The sequence below is a fragment of the Strix aluco genome, chromosome Z, assembly GCF_031877795.1.
Source record: "Strix aluco isolate bStrAlu1 chromosome Z, bStrAlu1.hap1, whole genome shotgun sequence".
NCBI classification, from domain to species: domain Eukaryota; kingdom Metazoa; phylum Chordata; class Aves; order Strigiformes; family Strigidae; genus Strix; species Strix aluco.
In genome coordinates, this window is record NC_133971.1 from 34,257,316 (window position 1) to 34,280,351 (window position 23,036).

The 23,036-nt window shown below is 39.5% G+C and overlaps 1 protein-coding gene across 21 annotated transcripts in view; it reads right to left on the bottom strand.

The window, feature by feature from the left end:
- MPDZ (multiple PDZ domain crumbs cell polarity complex component) overlaps positions 1-23,036 on the bottom strand; it is a 97,095-nt gene that overhangs the window by 40,018 nt on the left and 34,041 nt on the right. For 19 of the 21 annotated variants that reach the window (XM_074811825.1, XM_074811824.1, XM_074811838.1 and 16 more), the window contains 9 exons: positions 22,826-22,972; positions 22,004-22,171; positions 20,890-21,075; positions 18,956-19,165; positions 17,248-17,364; positions 14,540-14,698; positions 10,702-10,989; positions 9,655-9,778; positions 4,675-4,873 (listed from right to left, as the gene is read on the bottom strand). In XM_074811825.1, coding sequence (XP_074667926.1) covers positions 4,675-4,873; positions 9,655-9,778; positions 10,702-10,989; positions 14,540-14,698; positions 17,248-17,364; positions 18,956-19,165; positions 20,890-21,075; positions 22,004-22,171; positions 22,826-22,972 — 1,598 coding nt within the window. The remainder of the gene's footprint in view (positions 1-4,674; positions 4,874-9,654; positions 9,779-10,701; positions 10,990-14,539; positions 14,699-17,247; positions 17,365-18,955; positions 19,166-20,889; positions 21,076-22,003; positions 22,172-22,825; positions 22,973-23,036) is intronic. The other 2 variants (XM_074811836.1, XM_074811840.1) reach the window with 2 other exon arrangements.

The following is a 23,036-nucleotide window of genomic DNA, read 5'->3' on the forward strand; positions in this document are numbered from 1 at the left end:
AGCTTAGTGAACTTCAGGTTAAATATTCGTGTAGGCCGGGTGAAACTGAAACCAAGTATTTCTGAAGAGTTTCTTTAATGGGGGGGGGATCAAATTCTGTTGAGTGATGACGAGGCTGAAGGTTTCTGGGGTCCCAGAGTGTTTTTAAGTGATGGACCAGTGGGTAACCAGTCAATAACATCTCGAGTGGCTTACTGGGCTGGGGGTGTGGACCCGAAGGAGAAGGGAGAACCTGTTACCATTAAAGTAAAGGGACTGTCGGAGCTGGCGGAGGGAGTACAAAAGGCGGCTGGCATTCAGGCGATGGATGAGAGGGGGCGGTGAGGAATACCGCTTGCCATGCCAGTGAATCCCAGCCACCTTAGACCTCTCATTAGAGGGTCCCGGATGCTTTAAAGATACATGTCCAGTCCCTCAGAGAAAGGGTGCAAAGAGCTATTAAATGCAACCAGCGAAACCCCCCCAACCTTCATGTGCACGTGTTAACGTGGGCAGAAATATTACATGATCTGGTTACTTATGGGCGAGAAACGGGCTGGACTGACTCGGGTGGGGGTGAAGATGGAAGCTGGAGGGTTCAGCAAGTCAGTCAGAAACTCCCCCGTGAGCAGCCTCCTCATAGAGAGTTTAAACCACCCCGGGATAAGTCAGGTCGATTTTACAATTCAGGAAGGAATCATCTTTGGTGGAAGGCATTGGCACTGGGGGTACCCCGGGCAATATTACATGGGCAATCTACCGGTAACATCTCGAAGTTGGTGCAATTGCCGGAGGGCAGAGCTCGAGAACAAAGGAAAAATATTAGGGTTTGATGTTTTGGCAGGTAAACAGTGGTGTTTACCACATGGCAGCGTGGAGTTTTAGAGCTAGGGGGACAGAAGTTACCTGTGTCTCTTAATATCCACTGCCAACTGCTGCCAAACAGGGTATTTTTGAGGTGATTAATGATACTGAAAAAGATTATAAATCGTACACATTTCCCTTAGAATTCTGCAGTGTGGCCAGTCCCAAACCAAAGGAAAGGTGGCAATTAACAGTGGATTTTGAGCGGCTGAATGCTCATTCAGGCCTTTTGTCAGCTGCAGGGCCTGGGCTAGCTCTGGGACCGGCTCTTTGCGGCTCCTTTGTCAGAAGCAGAGATGGCTTTGCTCCCACGTGGGACAGCATGCAGTTTACATTTGCATGTCCTGGCCTGGGATATCAGCACTCCCCGACAATTGCTTGCCATGCACTGGCTCAAAAGCTCGCTAAAACCACGCCCAGAGAAGGGGTTAAGAGCCCTGGAAACACACACACACACACACCCCCCGCCCAGTGGGAGTCGGACAGTGAGAAACTGCGAGGAAGCGCTGTGTGCAGTGAGATCATTATTGCCACACACGGCAGATAGTGAAGGAAACACCCAAATCAATTTAATCAGGTAACAGGAGCCACTTTACTGCCAGGGTGGTCCAGGAGTGGGCACACAAGGAATACAGTGGGCTTGCACACCACATACTATCCTCAGGCTAATGGGCATTGTCAACATGCTTGGGAAGCCTTATGGAAAGGTGGAAAAACTCACCATATTAATGCCCAATAGATAATTACAATTTTTAACTTGATGCCCGGGTTCTGATCCGAGGCCTAGTTCTGTTTTTTTGTTAGGATCTTGGAGGAACAGATGACCGGCATCCTGCTTGGCCATGGGGATCCATATGGACAATCAAGACTTGGATGACAACGTGGTGGTGAATGAATCTTGTGAAACTGGCAGCATTTAGAAGAATGTGATTGAACCTGGTGCTATTGTGTTAATGTCACTTTAGGTCAAAAAATGAAGAAAGTGGCAAGAGACTTGAGGCAATTGTTGCTACATTAAGCATTAATTGATTAATTGGATATGTTTGAATCTTCCTTGTTAGAAAGGTTAATCAGCTTCCTTCAATTTTGAGTGTAATACATTGTACGGTTGAAGGATTGGTGGGGTTTTTTTAAGATTTGATTGTATAATCATCTAGGGATGACAATCCACAAGTATGGAGACTCACCGAGACCGCGCTCCCTTTTAACCTTGGAGGCAAGAGGTGACTGCACCACCACTTCAAGGAAACCAGTTGAATCATGACTGTAGTCACAGGGTGGATTGTGGCAGGTGCATCTGCCCAATGAAAACAGAGCTTCTTGGCTGCTGAAGCGTAGCAGCTCCTGACTGCCTTTGTTCTCATGGCTTCGCGGTAATTGGGGCCTTTGGCCAATGGGAGCCGCTACTGACTACAGGTCAGATTTAGCTTGGGTATAAATGGAGTCCCCTGGGGGAGCCATTTGGAGCTTGTCCCCTGGAGAAGCATGCTGAGATTGAGGACTCTCCCCTTGGGTTGAGATGCCGCCCAAGGAAACTCCTCGAGGTGACTTGGGTCACGACGCTGCCCTGAGCAGCTCCTCAAGGTTGAGAGCCCTCACTTGTTAGGTGAGTGATAGAGCGTTTTGGGTTGCCGTTAACCTAGGGAGTGGGGCTTTGTTCTGTGTTTTGGGTTGCCGTTAAACCCTAGAAAGTTGTTTTGTTCTCCTCTCACAGACATTCGAACCTGTAATTTACGGAGAGCTAGTTAACTGTTAATAATAAATTTTTCATTTTTGGTGGTTGGTGGTTTATTTGAGAGCCTTCATAACAATCACAAATCCTGCAAAGGGGTCCACCGAAATGGCTCTGAGATGACATCTATATAGCTGTGTATACCTCTCAGCAAACAAGAACTATCATGAGATTAATGCTCCCTATCTCCAAATTTCTTATTTGGGACTTTACCCACATGATTGTATCATATTTTTCTGGGATCCTATACTGCTTCTGAAAGTAAAAATTACAGAAAAGTTTAATTAAGCTGAACAGTTTTGTATCAAAACTACATAGGCCCAAAAATATTGTCCTTATTCTTGCAAGACTCCTTTAGAAGCTACCGAGTGATTTGGTCTTTCAGTTTTGAGGTACATACGCCTGCTTCACTTTATAATGGGAATGCACCAAAGAACATAAATATAAAATGAAAGACAAAAATCTTTAGTAAGAATATGAATAGCAACTGCCCCTTTTCTGTGAGATCTTTCAAAAAGGGGATGATGCGCTTTTCTCTGGAAAACCTGAGTATTCATATCTAAGACAAGATTTGGTATTTCTGACATATCTGCAAAAGACTAAGACTACAAAACTTATAGTCACATAGTGTAAAATGCAGCAGCTATAAAACGATAAGCACAAATAGCAAACACATCTGTGTTTGATCACATAACTACAGCACTAATAAGACTCCTCACAGAAGAACAGTGCTGTAGCATTTGTGTATCTAAGCAGACGTACACACACATGCATGCGCACACACCAACTAATTTCAGCAGTGGCAGTCGGAATTATAATACAGTTTGAAAGCCTACAATAATAATCAATGTCACATTTAATCAACACTGACTTGCTCGTATTCATGACAGCATTGACAAGAATGTAATACATTATATGAGCATATCCCATTATTTAAACAAGCTTACATTAAATCATAATCCTAAATGTATGACAGCTATGAGTCAGACAATTAAATCTACCGCTTACAGTGAAGATGTTCCCATCTGTTCACAAAATGCCAGGTCCCTTCACAGTTAGAATACTTCTGGGAAAGAACAGAACACCCTGCAGTCCATTTTGAACTGACAGAAACCAGTTACCTGGAACTGCACAGGGACTCAGATATCCTTTTCAAGGTCACCCTCTTAAATAAGTAGAGGCTTCTACTACCAGCAGCTCTATTAATCCCTTTTGCAGACCTGACCCAATGCATGTCAGTATGGGTTTGAGAAAAACAGCTACTAAAATTTTAGAGCTGTAAACCCAGCATTGGTGTGTCTAGAGCACCATCCACAAGATTAGAAACTCCCTCATTTCTAGATGGTGCATGCAGGCAAAGTTAACTTCACAACCATGACATCTAGAAAGAATTGTACTTTAAGGGAAGGTTAACATTCTTTAAATTGAATGAACTTAAGAAGAAACTGTCTCATCAACAAGTGGATTTTTCAAAACTTGTATTAATTACTACAAGTTTAAAGTAGTACTCCTAAGAGCAGATATTTATGCACCAGAGCAACAGCTGTTTCATACGTACTAATAATTTGTGACTTCACAAAACAGATTGTTTCTGCTGTTTGTCACAGATGTACTGAAAATGTTTTAAGTGTTACTTTTCTGTATTAACATCATGTGTCATACTTTCTGACTGGCAGCTCAAACGAAAATCCATTACAAAGATCTCCATCAAATGAAATCACTTGTGCAATGGCCAGGACAGTCCACATTTGAGAAACACCTTGAGGAAATCATTACTTTCTTTAGAAAAGTCATACTATGAATGCAAAACTCTAACTAATCCCATTCCTTCAATAAAACCAGGCAGGGCAGTAATGATGATGATTACTGAAGATAGTAATAACTTTCCTAAGAACATCCAAAGCCTCTCACACAAGTGATTTTATCTTTCAAACCCACGAAGCTGTAATCTGAAGGTGAATTATCCATCTGAAGCTGTAACTTAAAGGTAAATTCATGTTGTAAAACCAAACAAAATTTTCATTTAGAATACCTGCATAAATATGAAATTTTGATTGTTAGCCTCTTCCCACCACAATTTACCATCTAGCTTTACCTACTTTATATCCGGTCCAATGAGCGAATGCCTCCTTAGCATAGCCCGGGCTTGTGCATTGGTTAAGTTAGTGGTTGTCTCTTCATTAATGGAGAGGATGCAGTCCCCCACACCAATCCGTCCATCACGACTTATCGAGCCTCCATGGATGACGCTGCGGACTATCATTCCTGAGCCATCTTTATTGGAACTTACCGTCATCCCTATAGTGAAAAACACATGAAACAGAATATCTTTGAGCCCCAGCTCTGAGTGCCAAGAAAAAGAAATGTAACCTGGGGCAAGGAAGGTAAAAGCCAGCCAGCTGACCTGCCAGTGTCAGCAAGCCTATAAACATTGCCCTTACTCCGCCTTGCACTTCCTTCCTTCCAACAGGAGACAGCAGTTACAAATCACAATCACAGTATCGTTACTTTACCTTGTGTCACTTCACATACCATGTTCAATATAAAAAAACGAAGTCAGTTGAAAATTTAAGCAGAAAATAAACAAAAAAGGTAATCAAATTGCTTCTAAACCAGTCAAATTTACCACGCTTCTGGATGGTTCATGGAGTTTATACACATTTCAGTTTCATTTATGATGGGTCTCTTTGGAAAGGAGGTGAAATAATTAAATAGTTAATTAGGAGCACAGGGCCAATACAACCACACGCTTATTTTCAACAGAAAGCCTGAATCAGATCCCACTGAGATAGTGGCTGTCTTTCTGCTCTCCTAGGTGGGCCATCGCTTAGGCCCAGAAGGGCATCCTCACTTCTGTGAGAGCCTGCACACTACTGATGGATACAGTTGACTACTTGAGTTACACCACGATCCCACTTGTGGCACAACAGGACACTACTTTTCAGTGTTTATATACACCATTTAACTCCACTTTCTTTTCACAGCAGTCTTCTTCCCCATTTTCCCCCATGCAGACTTGTGGTGCTGGGCTTCACAGGTCTTTGTGACTGTTCTTACATGCATGAGTTGTCACTTATTCTCGGGGCAGTTGGTGCTCATGATATCAACCCTGATGACAGCTCGAGGAAAACCTGTTCTTCACTAAGGCAATGGAAAAGTAGCTGAAGGGCCAGAACACTTTTTAATACTGTCAAACTCCTTTTTATTCTTTTTTGTGTGCTAACATGGAAGTTTTCCTTTACTAACAAGATGAAGCCACTGAAGTAAGAGTGCCTTATAGAGGAATATCCACTGGAGAAGGAGGCAGTGACTACCCAACTATGTGTTCTCCTGGTTTTGCAGGTAAATGTCAGGCTAGCAAGCACTGGGAGTGCAGTTCTGTGTTTGCAAGCTCCTACCTTGTTGTCCAGACTGTGAGTGCAAGGAAAATGATAGCTACCCAGAGCAAAACCTCGAATGACACTGACTATGAAAAAGCTCTAACCATTTTATACAAACACGGCTACAAAAGACAAGTGACTGAACACTCTACTCTGTTACCTTAGACCTTGAGAGACAGACTGGCTGAACAGAGTTTAGAAGGCAGCTGCAAGTCCCAGGCTACCCAGACTCAGCCAAACCATACAAACATCGGCCTATATATCCTTCTCAGAGACAAAAATAAAATACTGTAGCCATTTAAAGAACAACACTAATCCAGATACTAATTTGTGCTTTTTAGGACACCTTCCAGAAAATAAAAATCACTTAAGAGTGTTGGCTCCTCTCACCCACTTGTAGCTGAGATCAGCATAGGACTCTAAAGTATGAGAAGGTGGCTCTGACTAGTAAGGAACTGCCCAATAGGCTTCTTAGACACAGGAATACATGCACCTCCCTAGTTTGGTATATGGAAACCAAGGTTTACCTTTTGGAAAAACTGCAAAACCCATCTTTATGATGGCACTTTATATTAAACCGATGAAAGAATATGGTGTTACCATCGACTGGAGATTTGTATTTATGAATTGCCAGGTAATGATGTCAGCTATGGTCAGGCATAATTTAAACATGGGTGTATCAGACTTGTGATACAGACATGCAATGCCACTGATGTACTGCCTTGCTATTAGGAAAAGAAGAGGTAAACTGCTTGTCACCTACCCCTCAGATTCATAACATTACAATGTTGAGCACATCACAAATGGCACTTACAGGTAATGTCCTGGGGTGAATGCCCCAGCATTTACACTCACATACTCCTTTGAACAACCATCTCATGACAGATCTGCTCACACAGCTTACTCAGTCAGATCTGAATGTAAACACAACTCTGCAACAGAGCAGTCTCCACCAGAATACAGGCACTGTGCACAAAAAAGCAAACTGCCAAGGAAACAGCTGAAATGTGGTTTGAAATTCTGAACCTAACTTTGCTGCTTGGTTAAGCCAGTAACAAACAGTAGTATTACCGAGACTAGTGTAACAGCACTTTAGAAAAACATCACCCTGGGTTTCTATGCTGACATTCTTATTACAATGGATCTGCAAGGCTGATGTCACACTTTGGACAGCTACAGTTTCAGGTTAAAAATGCAAATGTCACTGTCAAGTTGCCAAATGAATCACACAGGACAAGGGCTTTTCATCTCTTCTTGCATGTGGGTGCTCCATCCTCTTACCTTTTAAAAATCACAATGAAAAGGTTAGAGCTCCAGCTGTGGCTGGATTTGAAGAGCTGCTGCAAGCTATGGGTGACATCATTTAAAAGGAAAAAAGAAGTGCCAGTTCTCAACTGAAATAATTGATGCAGCTGCAGCTTTCAACATCATTCACAGCTCTTGATTTAGCTCCTTTTGTAAAAATGAAAGTTAATAGCAGTGCAGTCATGTGTGTAAATTGGTCACTGTGCCCAGGCAGCTTCCCAGGCCAGAGCACACACAGATTGGAAGACAAAGACTACAGTCAAAAGCCAGAAGAAAGCATTATTCACATTCGTAGTATGTATACAAGAGAGGCTAGTCTTATTTTTTATGCATATAAAGTCTGCACACATGCACCCTACCCCAAGTTTGTATTTTCATGCTGTATCACACTTGACATGAAATTTGTTCTGTATGTTCACTGCACTTAAAATACTCATAGACATACATGAAAAACACTGTTTCACTGAGTTAAGAGGTTATTGGAAACAAAGGTTTTTTAACAAAATCCAAATGCCTGGAACTGCACTGTGACCTGCACTTTGTACAGCCTGGCAATGAGGCTAGTAAAGGCAGGAGTTATCCAAGCACCTCGTAACAATGAAAGTCAAAACTTATACCTACATCAGCCTTGCCTACAGCTTTGTATTTTGGGGAGGCCGATTTTAAAACAGATCAGTTCCCAATCCAGTTTGGAGGCTGGCTGTATCATGAAGGAGAAGGTGATATGGGCCAGACTGAGCACTCAGTCATGGCTGAGGGCAATTTATTCCAAGTGGAAGTGCTCACTGAATTACAGCATCACATCACCCTATCCACCTCTGCACAGCAAGGGAGTCTCCAGTGGTAGCTGTTTATGAACAAGGGGCCCATGGGCTGCTTTCAAAGTGCTTTCTGTGGACAACAAATTCTAAAGCATTTGCGGAGTCACTAAAAACAGCCAGTGCCCACACAAACTCCTTTGCTACCAACACCAGAGAGTCTTCAAGGACATGCAGTTGGCTGGAAGAAATGGCACTAGGAACCTAAACCAAAGCAAATGAAACACACTGGGAGGGGAGCACCACTGCCTCCCACCACAAAGTCTCCCATGCATTGGCTCTGGGCACTGGCCTGGCAGGATGCTATCCCCGTGCTTCCCCTCACACTGCCCAGGGCTGCACCAGAGACCAGAGGACAACACTGAAAAACATTTCCAGTTGTTGTGCCTATTCACTCCAAAATATGCCTCTAGTCAGAATGCTCAGGAATGAAACCTTTTCACCATCATCAGAAAGCAAGATCATTTTGTGTTCACATGCATTTGAAAGTCTAGTCTGCAGCTTTATGACCAAAGTGTTTTTCTACAGCATTCCTTGGCTATATCTCGTTTTTCCACTATATTATATAAACATATAGATATTAAAAAACAGTGTATTAAAATTGTTATATTAACTTTTAGGAATGACTAAACTCCTTTACAGGCAAAAAAAAAAAAAATCTCAGTGAGACTGACACTTTACTTTTGTGTTCATAGTCACAGCAAATTGATCCACTGACATCACAGTCAAAGAGGGTAAAAGCAGCAAAGGACCAATATCCTATTATGCTTTCCCCACTGATACAAGGAAATGATCACCTACTTTGCAACTTATTTACTTATAGCAACTTATAACGATTTCTGAATATTGCTTAATAATCCTGCTTGCCTTGACTGTTCTGTGGAAGCTTACCAAGGGCTACTGCTACTGTGTTCATCAAAACAAAGCAGTTTTCTGTGGAAACTTAACAAGAATTACTATGTTCAGCAAAAATATGTTTCTTGTCCTTGGAAAGCAGATGGGTTCTAACTAGATTAGTCTTTGTAATGGATAGATAGCTATATATGGATGGTAGAAATTGATACACTGGTACTTTTAGATAAGATAGACTGAGTAAACCAGCTGAAACCACTCTTGTTGTTCAAGAAATTGGCTAAGAGAATCTGCGCATGCTCCGAGGAAAAGTACAAGGTGAGAAAGACTACGAGCCTGCCTCCCAAAGACCCCTGAAGATGCCCCCCCAGGAAGCAATGCGCAGGCGCAAAGAGAACATAAACTGCTGACACCAGCCTCTAGAACTAACCCAGCCTTACTCATGCATATGTATGTTTGTGTTATGTAATCCAATGAATATGTACATCCACACTCTATAAGTTTCTGGTAAAATGTGCTGGGGAGTGCAAGCTTTGTGGAGAAATCCCCTTGCACCCAGGCGCCAGAATAAGCATGACTGCTTTATAACTGAGTTGTAGAGTCTGTTTCCGCAAATCAGCACTAAAAGAAAAATGTTTAGTCTTTACTAATAAAACAGAAAACATATGAGAAAAACATAAAGCCATGATCCTGAACAGGTTACAAAAAATGTTAGCTACCTTACCTAGACTTGAATTGCCTTTTGCGATAGTGATAGTCTTCTCATAAATGTTTTTGACTGAATTTGGGGCTGTGGAACTTCCCTCCAAAGATACTGGGCACCTCTTTTCCATTAAAATCACTTGATCCTAACACAAGAGAAAATATTATCAGTTCAGAATACAGAGATAAAAATACGATTGTAATACTGACTCATCTTATCTCATACTAAAAATAGGTGCATAATTAATACAGATTCCTTGTAGTACAGACACATTGGTAAAGTCAGTCCATCAAAGATCAAACTGACATACATGAGGTTTCCGTTTTCATTCAGGTAATATAGCAAATCTACCACAAAGTATGTTTTTAATTTACGGACATCAGTTACGCTCTTAAAATTAGTGTGATGAATTCAAGGGCTCTCAAACTCATTCACCACAGATATCTGACAATCTGCCAATGCTAAAGTAACAAATCTTGTAAGAAATTGCAGCTCTTCTAAGAATTTCTTAATAAATCACTGAATAGAAGAAAAAAGAAACCCACATCACAGCGACTGTCATGTAAAGGAATATTATGTTTGCACACTGTGGCATCACAGGCCAGTTTGTGAGCCAAACTGCACAGGCTTACACAAACACCAGGATGGCAAGACTTTCACACCACTCCCCCTTGGCTTCCTAGATCTGGTTTCCAGCTGTGCACCTCCTCCTTGAGCCCACACCTCTGTGAAGATTAACAGGTAACAAGAAAGCCCCCTGGCTTGCCCAGCAGGTACACTGTGGTCCAGCAGCATCTACTGCTATGAGGTACGAGCAGCCTTTATATACCCCTGTATAGCCAGTCTCTGGGTGATGACTGTCTTGATGCCTTAAATTATCTCCTGTTTTGGATAGGTCTAAATCCATAAGTTTTGATGGGAGCTACCACATCTGATGGACGTTCATAATCAAAGAATCATACACAGCTATTGGCCATTGTCAACTTCTGTAGGAGATTCTATAGTATAACATGGCCTTTCTGTATATTTCTTTAATTATTATTTTTAAAAAAATAATAAAATCTTTACTTTTCCACTGGGATCAAGCTGCAGGCTAGCAGCAAGGCTTGTACTTCGTGCAATTTCTGCTGTTGTCTGAGATCCAGGCCACGTTGCTCTGTTTTCACTTTCATTTTGGTTGATATCCGAAATATCCAGAGGCAGAAGATCCTTTTCAGTAAAATCAGTTGCAGTTTCCAGGCTATTACCCACTACAGACTTTTGCTCTCTCACTCTCTGATTCAGATCCATGTTGTATAGATTCTCGTCAAATACACAGAAAGCAGCTGTAGCATTTGAACATTCCTCTCCAACAGACTGTTAAACACAGGAGACAATAAACAATCAACATTTTTTGTAGTATAATTAAAAAGTACATTTCACACTAAAATCTTAAACAGAAGCTAATCTCACAGAATTTAAACATATTTGTGGTAGCATCAGTGTCTTCAGCAGATGCCTACAAGCATTTTACTGTAAATTTTACTTGATTCCTCAGGCAATTTCTTCTGTTTTAAAATACCAGAAATCAATGCAATTAAGTTACTGCTGAAGGCAGAATTCTAATTTGGTACTCATCAATGACTCTCCACTAACTTCAGCAAACATCTACTCACACATTCTCAAACTAGACATAACTCCAGCAAGTTATTAAAATTAAAGCATCCAATTGTCTTTCTCAGGTGGAGGAACTTTGCAAGACCAAGATCTTACTTTCAAAACACTTAGCAAGCAAAGAGCAATTTCAAGAAGCTCAGACAATAAGCATGCAATCAAATCATCCATTTATCTGAGCAGAAATGTAGCCTTGTAGCCCATACAAACGTTTCTCATCAAGCACAAGGACCACTAATGGCTGGCTCCATTGTGTAAGCCCGATACTATGTGGCTCTACTGTGTAAAACTGATATGATCCAGGCCTTGTTAACGACTTCACCATTAAAGAGGAGATAAAGACCAATAAGAGGTGAGCATCCTGCCCCAGAAGATGCCAGAGGCTGGATGATTCCCCAAGAAACATGAAGTCAGCAAAAATCTGTGGAAACCAGGGGAGAGGTAAAGGTGGCAGGGGGAGATAGTGATCACTGACTCAATTCATTAAGACTGAAAAACTTCCCCGCTCCCCAGCATGCACACTAATTTACACAGCAAGTGAGGCCAATTTAAATATAACTAATCAATAGCAGGTGGAATGGTAATTACAGACCAATGAGTGTAAACTTAGATGAGTTTTTACTAATCATGTAATAGGATAAATAGGCTGCAGTTCCTTTGTGTGGTGTGCTAGCTTTGTGGATTTAACCCCCCTAGCACCCATCTTTGCACAACTATAGAATAAACTGGTATCTTGGCTCTGTGTGTGAGATTGGCTTTTGCACAGCAGGTAATGAACCCTGTTTGAGGGACAACAGAAACATATTTAGATATACCTTCCACACAAAGAGGGAAAAGAGAAAACTCAGTCAAATCTCAGCAAAAAATGAATATGGAGGTTTTGAAGTGTGACAACAATGAAATACAATGATGCAGTTACAGAAGCTCAGCAGTTGTACTTATTGCAAATGTATTGATTACAACTGCAGTACTAGGATTAAGTTCTGTACACAAAGTTTGTTTAGATTTTTAAGATTCCAAGATACTGTATTTCAAATATTTAAGGGATTTCAATAATCACAACCTTCTAAAAAAAAAAATCTTCAAATATTCTCCAGCTGAGCTTTCACAGTAAGTGATTTTAAAAACATGTAGGCCAACAGATATTGGAAAGATAATCAAGGACTTAGAGACTCTGTAGCAATATGAGGGATTTTCTCTGAAATTTAGTAAATACAGTCAGAGGAATGCCTGCCTCTATCTGTCTTAGCTATTATTCACTGGTCCTATTAATTCTCCTATTTCTTTTCCAAAAAGTGGGGAAAACATGTTTCCCATGATTTTGAGATATTTTGCAACATTTTGTATCAAGGGCCTTAGAATTTAGTTTTTCTCATCTTTCATGAAATGTATACATGAAAGATCTGTTCCCAGATAATCATCAAAAAAGGTTCACCTGTAAATAAGTGGTTTAAGTAACATCTGAGAAGATAATTGAGCAAAGCCTAAATACAACTAATCTGCATGATGCAATCAATGAAATAATTTCCTTCCTTTTGAAGAACAGAACACCAGGACTATAATCTATTCAAATTATTCCATAAGGTTTCAAAGACAGCTGGGAAATCTGCTTTTAAGTCTGTTTTGTATCCATTTTCAAATCAGTGAAAATAAGACCCAGATCATACTCAATATTTATTCCATATGCCATATATACATATTAGAGTTGCATCATATGCCCATTTTTATTTTTGTTTCACTTACAGAAAAGCCAATGCTCTAATTTTGGAAGACAAACATGATTTCAGGGATTTGTAACTACAGCAACATGTGGCCTCATTAGAGCATTTGCATTACTTTGACTTTAAGCATTTTTTCATCACCTGTTTTAAAAGTGACACCAAAGGCATTCAGAACCTGCCAACTGCCCTGCAGTCAGAAATAGTTTGAATACTTCTGCATGCCTCATAGCATCGAATAGTAACTTTTTTCATTTTTGCTGCATTTCACTTGCTTCAAAAGTCTTCTTTTATGAACAAATTTTCTCATTATATTTACTTTGGAAGTCACTTGTAACTGCAGAGTATAAAATGTTACTGGATGAAAACTTCATACTGGTGCACAGAGAAGAACACCAAAAAGTCAGTACCATAATCTTTTAAAAAACCACGTAAACCGAAGTCATCTTTAAGTTAATGTTGAAAATAACTTAAGACTTTCTAGAGCCTCAACACGATATATAATGTAAATCCAGCCTCTAACTCATAAAATGCTTCTCAGCATGCAAAATGCATAATCCATTTAAGTAACAATTACAGAGTTAATGCAATCTGTCCCACTGTCACAGCAGAGATGTGCTCTTCTGTGGATAAGGAGAAACCATTAGAAGATGAATTCAGCTTTCCAACTAGTGCCTCATAAGGGCTTAGAATATTCCAGAAGGGATAAAAGGAGCTCAGGTGTGGAGGAAAAAAGCAGCAGCTACTGTATTCAAGAGCACAATGCAAACCCTGAAAGAAATCCGTACAATGTTTCTTTCGAAGATGACTGCTAGGAGAAATGACTTGGAAGACTTTGGATTAGCGAGATAAATCTATAGATTTAAGCCAAGAAGAAAAGAGCGTGAAAAACCACGGAGAGAAACAAAATACCAACTCTGATAAAAGCGAGTCATTATTGGTATGTGACCAGCAAGAAAAAAGATACTCATCTTTGTAATACTCTTAAAGAACTTATCTTCTTTTAGTGACTTTTAAACAGAAATTATTAGCAGAGGTTTCATATATACCTATTTACTTTTAATTACAGTATCCTTATGAATATTTCATTCAAGAACACAGTAAATGAATTAGCTTACTAACAATGAGGCATAAAATCAAAGCTTACGAGGAAAACTTACTCTTGCTTTTCATACCTAAAATATAGTAGAACAATGCAGTTATTTTGTGTTACCACTCTTTACTATACTCTGAAGTAGTAACAATTCAGTTCTTGTAGTAGACTGTTCACCGCAGCTTTAACGCTACAAACAGCTCACCATACTTTTATCTGGCTATACAAAACACAAAGCCAAGTTTTCAACCTTCTAGCTGCCTCTCTCTTCAACACAGAAGTCTGAAAGACACCAGCACTACCCTAAACAAAACTGCACTTTAATCTGGTAACAAATTGTGCAGTTTGAACCAGGATGACATAAAACATTTATATCTAATAACACAGTCTTTTCACACGTATAATCAAAGTTTGTCATCAATAAAACCATCCTCCTTTTTACCTTGGGAGTTGACAATGGAAGAGCGAAGCTGTAGTCCAGCTCACTGCTACAGGCACTGCCATGCAGAGCTATCATTGAAGCCTGAAAGACGTCACTCTCTGGCAAATACTGCGATTCAAAGGTGGACTCATCTGCTAGATCTGCCTCGCTGGAGTCCACCTAACAACAAAAGCAATTCAATTAGCCAGGCTATCTCTTAGCTTCAGATCACATAAATCCTTAACGCATGTACCTCAGCTGCTACATACTGACTGACACTTTCCTTCCTTTTTTTCCACTCCATGTTTTACATTGAAGTTATATTTGCACAGCATGGTAGGAAAAAACTGTGCTTCCAGTTACAATTCATGTTACTACAGTTTCAGAGGTTGCAAAGAATGAATATCAAGTAAATTGAGACTCTCAAATGGAATGAGTTGCAGGGCTGAGGCAGGCTCATGCCTGTCAATAGGAGTACGAGGTGTTAGGAGAAGTCTGCTGTACTGCCTGGCATCAATATTATGATTTTTTCAGGGCCTTTTTTTCAGTTTTCTTTTACAAGAATTAGCACTGAAAAAATAATGAGTTTCATTTAGTGCCACCTGTAAGGAATGTCAGGAATGTTCCCTCCACCAGCTTCATAGGTTCAGTTGTTTTTAAAGGGGTACAGAAAATAATCTTCTGGAAACTCCAATGTTTTCCAATATATTTATAAGAAAAATTCATGACATGATATTTTATTATCTCCAAACTATGTTATATCTGATAACGAGATTAATATGAACAATTCTGCTATCTCACATAACAAAATTTTTTTAGAAGTTCCAGACATGGACATGGGCAGTACTTTTTGCCTTTTTTTTTCCAAGACTCATATACTTTCAAATACTAGAATAAAATTAAGTCCTAAAAGACTTTATTTATGGTGCTTCATATACCCCACTTTGATCATAATTCAATCTGCCCTGGCAGAGCTCAAGAAAACAGTGTACGCTAACAAAACTAATCAGTGAGTTCAGAGCCACGACCATACCATAAACTTGTATGAAGCAGCCAAGTGCACCCATCTGCAGAGATGGGACCTAACTGTTGTTTTTCAGACTCTATGGTTAATCATATTATGAATCCATTATGTCAGATTAACAACAGCAAAAGCAACAATCTGCAGTGATTGAACATATTGATTCCTTTTTGGGGTACAAATGATCCATTTTCTTATTGTCTCAACCATAAATACTTAACAGCTAATTCAAACTGCTCATTTGGTGTAACTTACTCTCAGCCCATCCTCTGCAAAATGCAGACTAGTGTTACAAAAGCTATGCCCTGAAAAAGGTGAAAAACAGGGACAGACCTGTAGAATCTAAGTGTAGATTTATCTATAGAAAACAGTATTTCATGAGTGCACTCTGCAAACACATCTTTAACTGGGTGCCTGCACAATCAATTCCATATTTTGCACATTTAGACAGTTCACAGAGTTGACAATTTAACCATATTATTATTGGCCATTCATTTTCATTGTTCTTTCACAATTTTTTATATGAATCACAGATAGAAGTAAAATTTTTAAATACTTAAGTTTTAATCTGATCTTTTCAACACGTCTTTAATTAAAGGGTATTTACACATTTATATACAGGATATATAACCTGGCTTCTTCATACTCCTCACTGAATAGAGTAAGGCAAATACTATTATCTAACTACTGTACCAAGGTAACAAACTGAAGAAGAAAAAACAGGGAGTCTTGTTTAAAAGCAAGTTATTAAAACCATCTCGTCATTTGCAAATGTGAAAAAACAGCAAACATACTGGAATCAGTAATTCAGAGATTTTTGCCTTGGAAGGATACATTTCAGGTTTTTGTTTGATTTTCATTTTTTTCTCATGAATTAAGTTCTGGTGTTTAGTAGAAACTACTTCCCTACTCATGTTCCCAGAAAATGAGGGCCAAATAACTTCAACATCAGACCTTGATCAGTACAAATAAACATGAGAAGAGACTCCTGAAATATATTTATATTCTGGTTGTTTGGCTTTTGGTTGGGTGGTTTTTGGTTTTTTTTTTTTAGAGTCCTATTTCCTTTGTCTTTTTTATTTCAGTTTTTATTGGTAACTTCTAGGCTATGTAAGGCACTGAAAGCTCAGGTAAGCTGCATTGTTTGTACAAGTAACACCGTTTGACCTTTCAAATCTCATAATCACTGATTGATGCTGAAGTCTAAAGAACACTATTAGGAGGAAGCGTTGGCAGCTTTTGAAGACAGACAGCATTCCTTGTAAGACTGGCTTACATGCAAAAAGAGAGTTTCAAAAACTTTTCAAGGGAGAGAAGTGATGTATTATAATAGCAGTGACGTAGCACTGATATAGGTGAAGAGATTTACTTACAAAATAAGCACACGAACACTTCTCTACACAAGGTGAGATTTTCAAAGGGATATTCAGTGCATGCAAGGAGAAGTGGGTAGCCATGCACTTTTGAAAATCTTTGCAAAATACTTTTTTCCCAGCAACTAACATATGATAGGCCAGATTCACAGCTCATGCAAACAGCCAAAATCTCCAGATGCCAGATTCTACCATGTGGGGATCCATCCCAACTATGGTGGATGAGTAAGGTGACAGTAAACACTAAAAAAAAAAGGCATGAACAGTGACAAAACAACCCCTTTCATTACAAAACGCAAAGGCTTAAGAAATCTTTGGTAAGTTGGGCCACTAACCAGAGCCAGCTCAGCATGGAAGAGGGCTGCATCAGCTGGCCCCTCCTCCTCAAGTGACTGGGCAGTGTAGAAAAAGCAATCTTCCTTAGCAGAGACATAGCCCTCCTCTGGTGAAAGCTGCAGAAAGAACGAAGCTCTGAGTTGGATGAGTGGCCAGGACACAGGGCATGCAGAGTGCATTATGTGTGAGGCTTTAGAGAGGCAAATGAATTCCAAATGCAGCAAAGAGTTCATTTCAATCACAGTCACAGTGTTGGATAGGTAAAGATACAACTATTTGTTTTCAAATCTACCTGAATTGATTCTGCTTTGCATCCCATTTTACATCCTCAAGTAATGAAAAAGGCCTATCCAGCAATACCACAGAGCCCATAACTTAGTCTAAATTCATTTTCCATTTCTGCTGTTATTAAATGTATACTAAAACTGCCATCAGAGCTGCCACCAAGGAAAGAGCTTAACAGCAGAGGCCTTTATAGCCTTGCTATCCACAAAGTAATCTTGTTAGCAGGCAGGAAGACCGCATCCACTGTGTGTTTTGAGATTGTATCTGACAGGCAGAACAGCCTCAAGAGGACAAAACATCATCCTGACTATAAACCAGTAGGTTTTTGCAACATAATTTGATGTTAGGTGCATTCATCCAGTACTGCAAAAAAAACCAGTGATTATTCACAATCTTTAATTAATTGGCAAGCGTAACACATGAAATATTAAAGTGCAAATGTTTACAAACTTCTGGGAACAGAAACAAAGCCCTCACACATTTTCACTTTTAGAATGACATCTTCTAAAGAATGAAAATGCTGATTTGCAAGACATTTTAGCGTGTAACACACTCTCCACTACAAAAAAATGAATTTAACAAAGCAAGTTAAAAAAGTACCCTCTTACTATGAAAAGCAAAGTTTCTAGTAATTTAAACATTAGCCATTCCCTCCCACCCTCTCCACAAAGATCTACTAAGAATGAAAAATTGCTATCTGTATGCACAAGGTTTACAAGATTATCACTTCATGAAAAGTAAAAATGAACCCCGAAGACTGCACTTGGGCTTACAAATATAGTGAAAGGTATCTTCTTTGTATGTATGAACTGATGCCATTCTACTGATTTGAATTTAACACACCAGGGACACTAGTCCACTAGCATCCTTACTGATACACTATCTCTGTAACCCTAGGTCTCCTTCAACCTCATTCTTCTAATTATTACAGACTACCCTCTAGAACCAAGCCTGAAATTATTTATGGCTATGCTAAAATAACCAGTTTGAGGTATATGAACTGAAGACTACTCATCACTGTTTAAACATAAAATGTGCAGTCTAAATACAAAGACTGCGTATGTACTATACCTTGCAAAGGAAAGGAATAGGCAAATTCCAGGCAAATTCCATAAAAATGACTTTATGTCTCCATCTCACACACTCAAGAGAATCTTGTAAAGTGTACAAAATTACGCCTGGCAACTTGCAGCCCTGAAAGACTGTGCTGGTTGCAAGATGCTTGACTGTTTTCTCAGATGCAAAACAGGTGTGCTAGGCCCTGCAATCACTACACCAGTCATTCACTACACAGGTCACTCCTACATGCGAGGAGATACAAGAATCTGTTAAGGACAGTTTCTGAATGTTTTGAGCCACCCAGCTGTGCCCCAGAGCATACAACATGCATACAAAGTACCCATCAAATCCCCAAATCCTTACAGGCAGTGGTTTGGCAACTCCTATTTTAACTGTTCCTGTTGGGGCTCCTTTCAGTGCTTGTACCGCTTCCTCCAGGCTGCCATTTTCCAAGTTGATATCATTGACAAACATAAGTCGATCTCCAGGAAGAAGTCTGCCATCTTGCTCGGCCACACCCCCAGGAACTAATGAGCGAATCACAATTACTGTGTTTGCTGGATCAACGGGATCCTAATTAAATAAAAACAATAAAAACATTTCATTTTATTTACTCTTTTATGTCCCGAGAGGCTAATTTTTATGCATGAGCTTTTAATAACCCAAGAGAGTAGTGTTACTAAAAAATTTGGAGCTCTGCTCCAGATGAAGCCCTCAACAGGAATGTACCCTGCTGTCCGTACTGCTCATACATTTAGACTTTCACCTATTTTTAATTCTTAAATGTGAAAATTATTACTCCTTTCTAGGTGATGTCCCATCATATATCCTCAGCATAAAATACTGCTAAATCGCAGAGTGCTGTTCATACTGTAATGAGTAATTACACATCAGAAATTCAAACACCTCCTACTGCAATGACAGCATTGCAGACTTCATCCTCCCTTACACTCAATGGTTTGGGAATACAGCTGTGCAATCTTAGACATCAGTGTCTTAGATAGAAGCAAAAACTTCAGCGACAAACTGAAATGTTTTAACCACATGTCAAAGGAGAGAACATAGGACACATCACAAATGTTATAACATCAAAGAAAAGGTAAGTTTCAGAAAGCTGACTAGAGCTGCAGGATATAAACAAACTCACATTTGCAAAATATGTAAAACTATTTAAAGTACTTCCCACAACCCTCCAGTATTACTATCCATAAAATTCAGTAACTAACCACATAGGCAATCACCGTTTGTCAGTGCTACAGAAGAGGCTGAAACAAAAACATGCCTTACTTTGTGCTGACATGGACTCCAAATACTCAGGCTCAGCTATGGTGTCTTACTGTAGAGCATCATGAGTAACACACTAAAACGTAATCACTGTTTCATAATTCAGATACTTGACTGTGCCTTTATCCTTCAGATTATTAAACTACACTGCCCTTCACCTTTATCAGTATGCAAATGCAAAATACTACTGAGGCTTAGATTAATTCTAAGTGCCCTGTGGGCATAATTTCCACCCATAAGTCACCTCCAGATGCAAATGCATATACTCTTAGTGACAAGATCCAGCAGAGAGCTGGGAAGAGACTGGGTCCTGCAGCGCCACCAAACAGCTAGACAAAAACCTGTACTGACTGTAGGGAGAAATTACTTGATGTCAGATTAAAAATGATCCACTGTGACAACTGGAAACGGGAGGAACATTTGTTCTAGGATCCTGACCAAAAGCAGGTAGGACGCAGGCATTGAGCTGTTCATCAGGACACACCAAGAATCACGGCTTGAGAGACCCAGAAATTCTGAAGTCAAACACAAAATGAATAGGGGCATTTAGGCACATCCTGAACAGACAGCAGCTAAGCAAGGGATTTCAGAATTGCAGTTCTGGATGTTAATAAATCCTGCTTTAAGCACCTAAGTCCTTTATTGGATCTTGCCCTAAGCACCTCACTGCAGGTGCAAAATACATAGCTAAATGCCTGAATATTCTAACTACATCATTCATTGCTCTGGGGCACTAGAAGGTGAGCTTTCTGAAGACCCTAGTATATTACAGATTATCTATTTTTCTGGACCAGTATTACCATTATCATTAGAACCTGTAGTCTTAATACGGTAAGAGGAATAAGTAACGTAGCTAGTGGGATGCCTACCAGTAGTAATATCCATTTAGCTTTACTGTATTGCTTAGTTTCCATTAACATTTACCTTTAAAATACCTATTTAGATCATATTACAAGATCCAACCAATACAAAGTATTTTGTCCTCTACTTAAAGAAAGAAGTGCCAAAGTTACCTGGTAGTCCAGTATGCTAAATCCAAGTCCTGTACTTCCTTTTTCTAGCTCAATGCACTGTACTTCTGCTTCCCACATCGCCAAAGACGAGCTTTGCATCTCTTCTGTACTCTGACCCTCATCGGCTATTTCCAAAGTTGTTCCCTCTGTGTCTGAGGAGCCAATGAATCCAAGTTCTACATGAGTCTGAGAAAAACAGTGAATGTTACCAGTGAAGTGTAAATGTTTGTGAATCTGCAGAGACAAAACTCTGTACAAAAAGAACAAGGTAAAAAGTAACTGATATGTCTCTAAACACAGAGAAAACGCAAACACTCAGCAGTTACCAAATGAGTCTGAAAAACCTAGCACAGAATTCACATATCCTTGTAACAAAATATTTCCAAAATGTAATGTCTGTCAAACTAAAAACTTCAGAAATCCTCTTAACGCATGTATTTAAACATACAGGAAATATTGGTTATTAAATGGTATGTCTAAAAATATGCCTCACTCTAAATATAGCACTGACAGGAGTCAGAACATTTAAAAAAAAAATACACACACACTCACATACATACACATGTATATATGTTCTTCACTTCCCTTGGTTTCATAGAAAAGATTAGAAACTATAAACTGAATTTGGTGCTTGCCCAGAACTCAGAATTAACAGCGTCTCTTTTCATACAAATGCTATTGCTTTGTAAACTATACTGCAGGCGATTCCTACATCTTTAGTACATCAGGCTGCCCAGAGCTTTGCACTTCTGACAGAAGTGTGTCTGCTCGTGAATGCACACACAGTTCTGCACAACACAAACCCAGAAAGCAAAGTTCAAAATCAGATTAAATATATTCAGATTGTAAAGAACACACAGTTGAGTTTGCCGTAAATCCACGCCCACCTGCAGAAGAGAAGTACTTGGGTAAATAGACCCACATCCCAGACCTACCAGGATTGACATCTTCTGGTGGCCTAAAGTATGGTTGATGAACATAAATTGCCTTTTTCTATTTATCTGGTTCCAAGTCCTAAAATATTAAAATGTATTTCTAATCTTGTACAAGAACTTTATATGTTTTTTTCTCAAGGAAACAGTTATTTTCTGTGATTTTTTTTAAGGCAAAATACCTTTTCTGTGAGCTGAACCTCAGATAGACTTAGACTCTCCAGTACTTCTGGGTGAGTGATATGGGTAGCTACTGGACGACAGCACACCATTGTCACCTTAATAGGCAGCTCTTTCAAGATACTGACCACATCCTTGTGGTTTTCTCCAAGCAAAGAGATATCATTCACCTCAATAAATAAAGAACACACAGTATTTAGAAGTACACACAGTGTTTAAAAGTACAATGAACAAAAAAGGGTAAAAAACCCCACCAACTCATTAATCACCTAATCTAAAAAAAAAAAAAAAAAAAAAAAACCCACAACCCACAAAAAGGATGCTAATGGACATTGTCAACCCTTAATTTTCACACAATCTGGTACTCAGAATCAGCACCAAGATACATTTTGAACTGAATGGATAGTCTCAAATTGCATGACAGCACCCTACTAACACCACATACTCTGTCACTTCATCCTGCTTTCATTCATGTGAAAGAAATTCACATCTTATTTCTAAGAAAAAGATTTAGAAGAGTAAATAGGTGTTCAGTCCCTTCACTGTGTAGGGATATTCCTATTAAATCTTAATATTTTTGCTAGGTATTCTTTTCTGGTGACCTTGAACTGTATCTGAAAAATCTGCTATCAGCCAAGAAATGCATGTAAGCATATGCATTCACATAAATATACGTAAGTACATATGAAGTGATGGCTCAAGCACTCCTGCTTACAGCTGGTATGCAAGTTACATGTGCTACATTCCCAAAGTCACCACCTGTGAGAAGCAAGTCACTGCTCAAAAATCTTACTGAACGCAGATTAAGTAGTATTTTTTCTTACTTCCAGCAGCTCGTCTCCACTGAACAGCTTGCCGCTTTGTCCAACTGGCCCCTCTGGTAACACAGATCTGATGAAATGATGTCCCACTGTAGCTTCAAGGCTTATCCCTAATCCACTGCTTTCACTAAATTTGTTAACTACAGCCACCTAAAATAAGATTAAGAAACAGTTACTTTTGACATATTTACAGCCATACCAGTTACTTTCCATT